The sequence below is a fragment of the Micropterus salmoides genome, unplaced genomic scaffold (genome assembly GCF_014851395.1).
Source record: "Micropterus salmoides isolate LMB-PRFRI ecotype aquatic unplaced genomic scaffold, ASM1485139v1 Ms_hic_scaffold_21, whole genome shotgun sequence".
NCBI lineage: Eukaryota > Metazoa > Chordata > Actinopteri > Centrarchiformes > Centrarchidae > Micropterus > Micropterus salmoides.
The window spans coordinates 5041852-5054563 of record NW_024041262.1 but is presented as its reverse complement, the minus strand read 5'-3'; the positions used below and the strand labels follow the sequence as shown (position 1 = coordinate 5054563).

The 12712-nt window shown below is 39.5% G+C and overlaps 1 protein-coding gene across 1 annotated transcript in view; it reads right to left on the bottom strand.

The window, feature by feature from the left end:
- The window catches only part of gas7b (growth arrest-specific 7b), a 55307-nt gene that overhangs the window by 14910 nt on the left and 27685 nt on the right, over positions 1–12712 (bottom strand). Inside the window, exons 3-8 of the mRNA XM_038734991.1 lie at positions 12034–12111; positions 10535–10623; positions 8078–8131; positions 4854–4943; positions 2826–2941; positions 2538–2612 (exon numbers count right to left, since the gene is read on the bottom strand). Of these exons, the coding sequence (XP_038590919.1) occupies positions 2538–2612; positions 2826–2941; positions 4854–4943; positions 8078–8131; positions 10535–10623; positions 12034–12111 (502 nt within the window). The remainder of the gene's footprint in view (positions 1–2537; positions 2613–2825; positions 2942–4853; positions 4944–8077; positions 8132–10534; positions 10624–12033; positions 12112–12712) is intronic.

Here is a 12712-nt window from a genome sequence, read left to right as displayed (position 1 = left end):
ACACTTGCAAACAAAATACTGTGTCTCAGGGAAAATGTATCTCCTGCCATGTACTCCCTCCATTGAACAGAACTGATCCAGTGCAGGATTGGTGGCAATAAAAGGCGGTCACACGCCTCATGGCCACTTCTCTAATAAAACAAATGGTAAATTCAGGAATAAATAGATGGTTGGTTCTGGGCTGCGGCTGGTCGGATGGTAGGAACTGACCAACAAAACAGTGATTGTCCTGTCTGACAACAGAGCTGGCTGAGGGGGAGAATAATGAAAGTATTGTGTTGCACTTTTCTGGGTGTGGGCAGACAGAGCCGGCTGGCATAATCTGGATTCTATATGGGACAATTCCATCCCACTAACCCTCTCTTACCATGCTAATAAGAGAGGTTATCTTATAACGCATAAACAGTGCAGAGGAGGGTAAGCCTAGCTAAACCACGCTGTCTCATTTGCACCACAGTGTTTGCCCACTTTCCTGGTCTGATGTTCAGAATGTGAAATAAAGTACAAAAAGTACAAATACCTCTAATGTGTACTTAAATATAGTACTATTTTGTTACTATCCACCACTTGGCTTAACTTTGGCTACCTGAAACAAACAAAAAAAGGACTAGAGATGTTTTCTACATTTTTTTTATTTTTGATACATTTGTATTTTTGAAATATAATATATATATATATAAAAAGTCAGATTTAGCTATTGTTATAATTTCTATTTGTTCAGGTCAATTATGAACTATAGGTAAAATTTACCTGCTAGTAAAAACTTGAGAGAATTGGCTGGGGCCGAGGGGCCGCTGCTGCAAATATTTGAGCGGCTCCTCCTCTAACCATCTCACTCCAAACTTTTGATGAAATTTGAGAGCCCTGTTTTGCTTCTCAGAAAAGTGTACTAAGTAGAGATTTGGAAATCACTAAATTATAACAGGTTGCACCACACAAACTAGTTCTAACGTAGAGAGTAGTTGTTGCTAAATATTCCCATTTACTTTGTACTTACTACACCTTGGTAGCTGTAACTGTTGCGTAGCTGGCTCAACCAGCTGGCAAACTGGCAGCAATAATTAATAAATAAATATCATTATACATTTTAACTTGGATTTAATATGCGTAAAATATCAATCAAGCAATATGTATGTCAAGTACCTTTAAATCACATTTCACATAACATGGCAAAAATTAATGAACAACCCAATAATGACCCAATAAGGTCTGTTTGGTCAGTTAGGGTAATTACAAATGTCCCTCTCTATCTCTAAACGGCATGAATTCTATTTATTCTGAAATACATTTTTCTCTTTGCATGCTTCGGGGTTAAGTTTACTATATCACTCTTGAAACTAGTCTTTTTGAAAGTTATGTTACAGCTCCTGATGCTGCAGTGACATGTTGTCACGTTGCCACGCACTCTCACTGTGTCCTTATGGAATCTCTTAATAAAGACGGGTTTAATAATGATGCCGTAGGTGGCTTCCGTGCAAATCACAGCTTCTTCTCTTTGTGGGTGTCGGCCGTGCCCCTCTCAGCTTCCTGTTAGTTTACTTTCCATGTTCCTGTGTCCCCTTCGGAGAATCAGACAAAGACTCGCCCTCAGCACAATATCCCCTCTGCTGTCACAAACTGAAGAAAAGAGGAGTGGCTGCAAAACTCTTCCCCTGCAGGGTTTCCCTGTATTTCCTTTCCCCTACAACCCCCAACACACACGACTAAATGTCTGCCTCCTCATATCTCACCCCCCTCAGTTAATTCTCTACCTCATCTCCTCCCTCCCTCCGCTCCTCTGCTCTCTCTTAATGGCTGAAGTATGCTGCAGAGCAGAGAACAAAGCAGTGGTGATTTACAGGAAAGCTGTACTCACACCGGGATGTCTCGCTTGTTTGGCTAAATGACTGTCTGCCTGACTGGCTAATTGGGCAACTAATTCGACATTAGTGTGAAGTTACACAGGTTAACTTTAAATGGATGTGCTGCAAATGCTGCTGTATACTTGCAGTTCAGATTAACAGTTATAAGGAAGTTAACAAAAATAAGGAAGAAATGCTCATCACCGGAGTTCTGTATATATTAGTTACTTTTTTTTCCTGGGAACAACAGTCAAAAACACAAAGATATTCAATTAACAATGATATAAAACACAGACATTTTCCCATTTGAGAAGCTGGAACCAGTGAATGTTTGATATTTTTCCTTGAAATTTCAAAGCAATGAATATATTTGGAAATCTTTCCCAGATTGTGCATGATCTAGTATTGAATCTCTACCAGCTTTATGACTGTTGTTTTGCTGCTGACCCTGACCTTCTATGGTGCAATAAAATATCACATTAATATTATTACAAAATATACTGTGGACGAAGTCTCCCAAAAAACACATCATTTACAGCCTCCTCATCTCCAAGGCGGCTGCATAGCTTCTTTTCCCAGTGTTGACGTGTATGCTGATTCACATCTTCCATGCAGCCATGTGTGTGACAAGCTACTCTGTGATAAGAGGAAGTTTGTCTTTCTCCATGAATTCCTTGAACGAGGAAGGTCACTCACCCTTCTTCCTGGCTCGCCAGAGGGATCTGAGAGAGCTTGGAGAGATTCTTGGCGTACTCTTCCTCTATCTTTATCCTGAGAGGGAAGTAGAGAGTTTCATTACCACACAGCCTTTTACGCAATCTGTTTCCACGCGTGTTTCCTGTGTTGTGCAACACAGTGATGTACATAAATAAGCACAAAAAAGGGGAAACGGTTGTTTAATGATAACTGTATTGTTTACATGGTAACCTGAGGATGAAGTGTGAAAAAAAGAGAGGGGGTGATGGTTGATGAAAAAGGTCATACCTTTCTCGTATGAACTCGGCCATCTCTTTCTGCATCTGTTTCCCCTTCAGCTGTTTCTGCAGTAAAACCTCAAATCCTGTGATGTAGCCGTTGCCCTGGGGATCCTTCTTATCGGTCTAGGAGATAAACACAGCAAGCACACGAGAAACACATTGAACAAACAAACACTTTGAAACAAACATGAGAACATCACACCTTGGTGCGTGCCCGCTGCATGCTCCCTCAAACACAGAGAGGTAATGCAGCAAGAGCAGATAAAGGCTGCATTAACAGACGATCAGGCAAGTCCACCTCTGATTTGATGTAGATTGAGTGAATAATGTATTTATATTGCTGAAAAAAATAAGTTCATATTACATTCATTATATACTGTAGTAACCTGCCTACTTTAAAATCCATGTTTACATGCAGCAGGTCAGTAATCAGATTTCTCCCTAGACCTGGCCTTTGTAATCACAACACTACTCATATTAAAGCTGCACTCAACAATATTTTTATGTCAACAATGGATAAAATGACGTGTGTGTAGTGTAAAAAGTCTAACTTGTAGTGAAAAAAACTACACAGAATTTTGTCTGCAGTTTCTTTCACTCCCACGGAGTGTTTTAGCGACTTTCAGCTGACTGTCTTGGTTTCAACGGCCCACAGCATCACTGTTATGCCCACTCATTAACCTTGTCCAGCACTGTTAATGCGGAAAACAATTCACGTAGCATCACAGAAACTACCTTGTGTCAATACTAGTTTTAGTCAGAATTTTAATTAAAAGGTTTTCTGAATGCTGCGCTATGATTACTGCCCTTTCATTTCATCTCAGCACTGCTGTCAAAGCGGAGCTATTCCTGTCCGAAATCTTTCATGTACATGCACTGCTGTTAAAACCTCATTAGAAACCTGGTTATGCACAGACATGGCAGGGAAATAAGGTTTCTCCTGGCTGAATTCAAATTTCATTTCTCAACTCACTCTTGTCACCTCCTCTGTGGTTATGACTACATTGTGTTAGCTCCACAAACCACACCTGGTAGAGATTACACTGCAGGGGTGGAAGGTGTCCAAACAGAGCAGCAGAGGCCAGCTGGCTCACTGCACTCCAGCCAGTTCCATGTAATGTATTGTCCTACCACACTGTCTGTTAGATCTTACTAAAGCCAATGCTGATTCTCAGTATGCAGTAGAGCCAGTCTGAGATAAATATGGAGTCATGTTGAAAGATGAAAAGGATCCAGTGTTGTTTTTTGTTCACATGGAGAATCACTTTTTTTCAAGTACTGTTTTTATTTCTTTGGTTGCTAGTTCTTCTCATTCAAGAATATTCTTTTTAAAAAGTGTCTTCATCTTTTCCTTGCTTCCCTTCCCCCTGTTTAGTCATCTTTCTCTTGGTTTGTTGAGTTCTTGTTCCAAAACATCAAAAATCTGTAATAGTTAAACTCAATGCTGTGCTCAGTTTTCGGTCCCTTATTTAGAGGCTTCTGGTATTGTCACTATGCATGTAGTATATTGCTTTTAAGGCATGCTTACATTGTTATTTTCAAGATAAGGATTGGATTTTTTCAACACAGAGAAACAATGTATGAATTAAAAAAAAAAAAAAAGGATTTTGTCACTTTCATGATGTTGTTTTTGACACCACAGTGCTTTGGGCGTATACAATACGCATAATGTTGCCATCAAGTCAAAGGCTATGTCCCAAATCACTCATAGACCACTACCTATATGATACAGTTAACAGTAAAATGAGATTTAGGACACTTATGAATCATCATCATCATTTTACATCATCACTGACAGACTGCTTGACTGTATATTTTGCATTTATATAATTGCATTGTGAGATGGTTAGCAGACAGCAGTGTACATGCCATGAACTTAACTATTTTGGCAGCAAATACAGTGAAATAAGTAGTGGACAGGGAGCGATTTCAGACACAGCCTGGGAGTTAGCTGAGGAGTACACCAAAGTTGTGTTTTTAGCTTATATCTGTTCACAAGTAATTTATAGCCTGTTACATGTTGAGGTGAATTTACCCAGAAGTAGTCACAGTAGCTCCATTCGCTCGGTTTCAGCAGCTGTTGCTCTGGCATGCACGCATGTGACGGGAACGTCACACAGTTAATCTGAGAGATAGAGAGAGAGAGAGAGAGAGAGAGTAAGAGACAGAGCACCACATGGAGGGCAATTTAACGGGGCAGTTTATAGTATGACAGACAACTTTGCTTTGATGCCACTGTACAGTACAGCAGCACTATAATGCTCCATGTGTTGACAGGCACACTGTAAAAGTACAGACACACACACACACACAAACTCACAGACTTCTGCTCTGGTATTCAAGGTAGTCTGCACTCTGTTGCTTTGGCAACACTCATCTCAGCAGCTCCAAAAACACACCAAAGTAAAGAAGACATTTACCAGACCCAGCATTGTTCATTCACTTTTCTCTATTCACCCTGTCCTTGGAGACACGATTGTCAATATAGAGCACTTGTGGTTCTCAGCCTTTTTTGGATTCATCATTCAGCTCTCTACCACAACACTCTGAACTTCTACTTTAGCCCGAGTAATCAGCAAAATGGATTCCCAAAGATTGCCCTTAATTATCTTGCAGTTATTTTTCTGCCTGTTCTCCCAGAAGCAGTGAGGTTGAATCTGTTGTCTGCTGTGAGCCTGTTGGTTCTGCTCTACGCAATACTGTCACTCTGGTACTTTCTGCGCTCAGGGGGCTTGGTGCGTTGCTTTTACATCTTCCGTTGTGGAAGGGAAGACAGAAGACAATCATCTCCACCGTCTCCTCTTTATGAACTGCAGTCACGCAGGATAATAAAATTCTCTGACGCCACAGCTGCTTTGGATACAACTGCACAAGGTCAGGATTTGACAAGTCATCACTTTTAGGTTTAGCAGAACAAAAATACTAGTTTACCATGAAAATGCAAAACTTACTCGGCAGATACTTCAGCTGCCAACTCAATTTCTTATGACAAGGAAGACAGAAAGAAAAAGAAACAAGAAAGAAAGAAACCGCACATCTTAAAAAAGAAAAGCCAAATGAAACTAAATTAAAAGCCATGTCTTCACGATAAAGAGACTCCAGGTTTAGACTCCGGGGGCAAACAAAAAGAGCTTTATCTTCTCTCACATTCATTCCAATTAACCTCAGGAGGTAAACAGCTTGCAGCAGGATACACTGTTTCTATTTTTAAAAAATCTGTGGCACCAGAGAGCACCCTTGTCTAATGCCAGAGACTTTCAGAGTAAATCAACAAATCCAGTTCTGCTGATGACTTTTCCAGAGCCAATATTCAAATTGAAATGCAAGAAGAAGAAAAGGTCTCTAATTCAACCTTATCCTGGCGTATGAGGCTTATAATTTGTTTGAGGGAGTGGCTTTTCTATTTAATCACTGCTGAGGTCCAGAGGTTGACAGTTAGCAGAGCTTAAAACTGACCCCCTGCTCCCTTTGGTGAAGAAGAGGGCAAGGCTACTTCTAAAAGTCTCCAGTAAAAGTTTGTTTGCATTCACACGCACACACTGCTTCCAGCACTTCTTTTCCTGACTTTGGGTGACCTCAATAAATAGACCATTTAATAACCCTTCCTGTAAACAGTCAATCTCCAGTCTAACTAGCCACGGCAGGCCTGCCACACTTTGGATTTCTCCAGATATTGAATAATAAAAGATATTTAGTATCCAAAGTATTTTGGAGGGTGAAATTTGTTGTTGGCCTTTCTTTCAAAAACACCTAAAACACATGAGTTGTCTTGCATGGAATGGATTACGTGCTTTATGCTCTAACATTAGCATACCTGGGTAACTAGCTTACTACTCAGAACAGCAACCTAATGCTACCTTCCAGGAAAAAAGTTAGCCAGTCATTAGCTTACTTCATCATTTTGCGTGGTTACAAGTTACATTAGAAAAGGCCTTGTTCAGGACTGGAACATCCACTGCATGGGAGTTGATAGTGGATGCCACTGTCTCAGAGTTTAGGCTAACGTTAGCAGCTCTAATACTCTACCGGATTTGGGGAAGTTACACTTCAGCAACCTCAGCCAAACTTATTATCGGAGTTGGAATTATGTTTGCAAAACTCATGAATTAGCCCTCACGCTGAAAGCTTTTTCTTTTGTTTCGAACCAACTCATGGAGTTAACGCGAGTTAGCTAAAGCAATAGGCTAAAGCTGATAAAATTTGGCAGTGACAGCTGCCTTTTCAGCTTGCAAAATTAACAGTTGTCGACTAAAAATGAGAAGCTGCTTTTGTATGCTTCTGTCTGAAATCAAGAACCCATTGTTTAAAAAACATTACTAAGAATTTCAAGCGGTAAATCAGCCACTCTTAATATTATACAATGCACAGGCCTATGGACTGTGCTAGAATGGGGTACAGTTTGTTAGTACACCTTTTCTGTATAGTATAACTATATATATTTAATGCTGCTTTCATTTAGGATGGGAGAATTGCGTTCAAATTTAGAAAAGACAATACTCACAAGGGGGAATCATTAGCGCTGATGCCAATTATCTCAAAATACCAGATTTCAGCCCAATTATTTGGCAGACAGATTAATCACTACTAATATCAGTAACAGTTAAATTGGCACCATGTGTAGTTCACCTCACCTCTCTCTCATGTTTCTTGTGATAACCATATGTTTATCAATAGCATCCCACTGGTTGCTATGGAAGCTGAGACATAACCCTCCCCATCTCAAGCTGGTGATTTTAAATGTGCAGTAAGAAAAAAAAATCCACAGAAAAAGTCAGAGAGAAATCCATAACATCACAACAGCAACCAAGCGTAAGGCCCAACAGGATGCGACGATCTGACAGAGGAGAAATCATCTGGATGCTGGATAGGATGATGTCACTGTGTATCTGTGTACTAGCAACTGAAAACAGGCACCAAACACTTCTCCCAGCAAAGAATAGATAGGAAATGTAGAAAAAGCAACACTGAAAAGGACATTAAACACATTTACAGCTGTTATATCGTCAAAATTTACTAGGTATATTGTCCCAATGTGTAAAGTGTCTAATTTATGTCCACGACTGATGCAGCAAACATGTATCTGGGCAATCAACACCCCTGGAAATAGCATTTACCTATATTATCCTTTTCAAACTTGGGGGAAAAATACTGAAACTCTGATCAGTTGGTATCAAATCTGGTCCTTCAGGGCTACTGTACAGTAGAGAGCCGGGGTGAGTTCATGGTTAGTTAAGAGTTCCCGTTAGTTGCCCCACTCACCGTGACCGTGGTCTCCTTGTTCTGTTTCCTGGTGGGCGACGTTGATCCCGGGCTCTGCGGAGAGAAGAAGGACGCGCCGTCAAAACCTCCTTCCTCCGTGTCAGACATGACTGCTCAACATACACACACACGCACACAAACACAGCTGTTTTCCTGGCAAGCACTGTTAGCGTCCGTCTCCCTGCCTCTGCCTCTGCTGCTGGTGTATATGTGTGTGTAAGTGTGTTGCTGTGCAGAGTAGGGAGGATAGTTCTGCAGAGCAAAGCAAAGCATGGTTGGCTTTCTCTCTTTGTGTTTGAGTGTGGATGAATGTGTGTGTGTGTGTGTGTGTGTGTGTGTGAGTGGGGGTTTTCTAACACTTAAGCTTGGAATAGAGTAATTTCCAGTGTCCTGAGATAAACCAACATTGTGGGAATATATGAAGGGTATTAGGAAAGAAGTACAAATATAAAGTGAGATGAAAAGTATAAGGTGGCAAAAGTAGCAAATGTGTGTTTATATTTTTTTGAATGACGAGGTGTGTGTGCACGAGATGCAGATAAGGAGAGAAATGAGGAGACGGAGTGAATAAGTGGTGGGTGGATCCTGTATAACTGCACCCTGACTGCCTGGTTAATTATGATCAAGGGAGCAGATACTGTAGGAGGGATTAATCTGCTCTAACTGCCATCAGCCTCGCCATTAATAATAGGGGCAAAAGAGAGAGGGAGTTTGATCATCTGAAATGTGGAAAGACTACATCATATATCAGTATCACCGAACACAGGCTGTGTGTTATCTGTGACTTATTTTTATGACTGTATATAAGTGTCGAATCATTACATTGTTCAAAGTAGAGCTGGGAATTGGACCTTAAAGCAGCACCAATTAATATTTTTATATTTACAATGGATCAAATGAAAACATGTAACATAAAAGACGAAGCTTCACTCCCACCAACATTTTCCCTTAGGGGTGTACTCACTTTTGTTGCCAGTGGTTTAGACACTAATGGCTGTGTAAAGTGTTATTTTGAGGGGACAGCAAATTTACACTGTTATACAAGCTGTACACTCACTACTTTACATTGTCCACCCTTCACATTACAAAAATGTGGACTCACTTTTGTAAGATATTGTATGGACTGTGCACTACCTGCCCAGCACCAAAAAGCAGACATATAAACTCAGTGACTGGCTGGTGAACATAGTGGAGCATTAACCAGCTATAGAGCCACATATTTTTCTCAGGAGTTGATGGAGACCAAAACATAGCTCAAAGGAGAGTGAATATTGGAACTAAATATGTCAGGTAGCCGGAAACACAACTGCAAATGAGTGCTAATATTGCTTTGTGTCTGTATGTGTAAACTCTTTGCCAACATAGCCGTATCAACTTTAAAATGTGTCAAACGCCAAAAACGTATTATTGCAGCTTCAAACGTTTTTTAGCACAGACAAAAAAATGTTTACGATCCAAAAAAAAAGTACCAAAACCCAGACCTAGTTAAAAGACACTCTACAGCTCTCCTCTGAACCTCTAAAGTCTGAGACTGTGGGCCTCCCCTCAGACATAGCCAAGATTATGTTATCTGATCCCATAGACACTCAACAATTGACAACTTCAAGACACCAAATACATTAAAAAGTCCTAAGACGTTTTAGTTTCTGACTCTAAGAAAGTGGGTTTAATAGTAAAATTCTCCCAAACTATTGTATCTCTGAACTCTTTTTCTTTAAACAAATCACACACATTTAAGCTATTCTATGTGATCTCCTTTTGATAACTTATGTAGAAACTAATGTGATATTTTCTGACTTCTTTCACCGAGTCTCCCGTGAAACAGTTTAGAGCCGCCCTGGGGTGGCCTACCTCCCACTTTCAAAATCTCTGCATTAAACATTTGATTGGAAGAAGTGAAATATGGTGGTCAAACTCAAAACAAGGCTGTTCTTAGTTCTTCACAAGCTTTGGATAGACATGAGTTTCACCTGGAAGTGCTATCCATTCATTCCAATATCAAAGTCGAAAAATATGACAACAACTTATAAGAGAGAGACAATTAATGATGATTAATGTATTATTATTATCTGATCCGGTTAGCAAAGTATTCATTTCATAATGACTTTGATTCCGACTTGGGGGAAGTTTGTTGCATGACAGTCAAATGAAGGCAAAAACATCATGGTTCACCCTCACAGGTGTTTTCATTTAATTTGCCTGATTAGGCTGCTGTCAATCCAGCTCTTCTAAGCTCTCTATCAGATTCTCCTGTTCGTTTGATGACTGGGGTCATTTAAGTTTGTTAAATTCAAATAATGTGTTCTGTGCATGAATGCATAGATTATGTGATGTAAAAAAGGAAGCAGTATGACAAATATATGGATCATCATTGGAAACTTTGCTCACTCAACAAAATGCGGCGGGTGTGGGTCATGTTGTCAAGGAACAGGAATAGCAATGATCAGACAGCTTTACCTGTGGCTCTGTACTGCTCTTCCTAACCAGACTGTTGTGTGAATGCTCCACATGATGCAAGGGACTACCACCTGAGTGAAATCCATTCACTGGAGAGAAATGAAAGGAGGAGGGAGAGATCAAGACAGACAGGGAGAAATAAATTTCATTAGAACTTTGGTGTCTGCAGATGTGTGCTCTGAACGAGTGTTGGTCCAGGGAGAATTCACTTATCTTTAGTCAAACCAAGCCAGTGCTGAGTGTTTGTAGCTCCATAAATGTCGTTAATGGGGCAAGAACAGATAGGCAAAAAGATTGGGTTGTGCTAGTTTACGTAAATCCATCACTAAGTTTGAGTGTGTAGTCTAATTTCTTAGTGGCTGCTAGCTAGTGACTTGCAAAATTGGGTTGCACCATTTAAACTTAATGAATGTCGTAGCTAGTAAACACCATAGTAATCTGTGTAAATTACTATACTATGTAAACACGAAGTTGCGGTAGTATCAAAAACTGCAGTGCTTTGTAAAGTATGTGTTTCAGAGTTAGTAATATTCACGCAGTTTAGAATGAAATGGGACATGTCCAATTATGCTAACCTTCATTGTGCAACCCTATATCGTAAAAATGACAAATAAATCAATCCTGAATCCTTATTTGGCCTAATGCTAATGTTATTAGCTTAAAGTTTGGTAATTTGAAGAATAATGTATTATTTATACAAGGTGATTTTAAATATTCCCAATTTAGATCATTATTACATACATATTACATCATTTTGATCAAGTGCTGGTTAAATATGTCGACCATATTCCATTTTACCTCCTTTACTCTTTCAACTAAACAATCATATATTTGCTAACTACTTTGGTTTGTTAGTTCATTTATTGAACAGTTACATATGAGTAACAACTCATCTCTACATAACAACTGTGTTTTTTGATTTAATCCATAAATCAATAATTATTTATTTATTTAAAAAAATGTCATTTAATTCAGTAAATCTACACTTCGTAAACAGATACTTTTTAATAAGCAAGTTGGAAATTGTGATCAGCTGGTTCAATGAGATCCTCAGCTTAAAAGAAAAGTATCAAGAACATTGTTCACAAAGCCAACATAAGCAAGCATTTTCCTATGCATTTACCATGACTTTAAAATGATCTAAGTATGTGTGAGAGATATTTATGTTTGGTTTGAGGTGAAACTAAGAAGTTGTTTATGATAGAAGTTCTCCAAATGAACGAAGCATTTGAGCTGAAGACATCTCACAAACCTTAGTGGTTCTCACTGTTTATCTGCCTTTAGGGGCAGGGCCAAAAGAAAGACAGTGGAGGCCTTAGTTCTGCAGTTGAGGCTACAGATAAAATTAGTCACAGGAAGTGTCTGTGTGTATGTGTTCGGTGTGCATGAGTGGGTGCTTTGTGCAAACTGTGGAAATTTAAGAGAATTCATAGCCCCAGGGTACTAAAACCTGAGGAAGTGATAAAGAGTTCAGATGGAGAGAGATAGATTTGTAGTACCTGCTGGCAGGGAGTTCTTGTGTCGAAGGGAGGTCTTGGGGGTCCCAGGTACACTGGACGGTCTCTCCCATGTCGTCTCTGAGTGTTCAGCAGAGGGAAAGAAAGACAGTGACATTAGGAGAGCAGTATCAGCTATAATTTGTTTTTGTCATTTTGTTAACAGTGTTGGAATTATTTGTGGGTAACAGAAGAAGTGATTCCATCCATGGGTGCATTGTTGGCACTTGTTGCAGTCAGCGGTTCCACTAAGGAAAAAAAGGACAGGTCTTACAATTTATACCCTAACCAATCAGCATCTGCACACATCTTCTGTTGACACAGATATGTTAGAGGTTTCTATGAGCAGTTAACTTTTGTCATGAAAATCAGAAAAAATATGTCAAAGTAAGAGTTGTTATTTTTGTAAGTCAACGTACAACAAGGTGGTCAAATGTCATCTACCCCGTCCCCATTTTTGTGCCTATTTTTCAGCTGATATTTTCCTGTGTAGCTAGATAGCTGGCTAACATTGTAGGAAGATCATTCAATCAATGTGTTAAGTATCAAATATTGATATTTGTGTTTTTAGATTAATGCAAATAATTAATTATACCTCCACAAACCTCAGCATGTGACTGCAAAATGTAGAAATTATTGTGAAAGTGGCCGCCATCATGGCTAAAAGTTAGCTTAAAAAGTT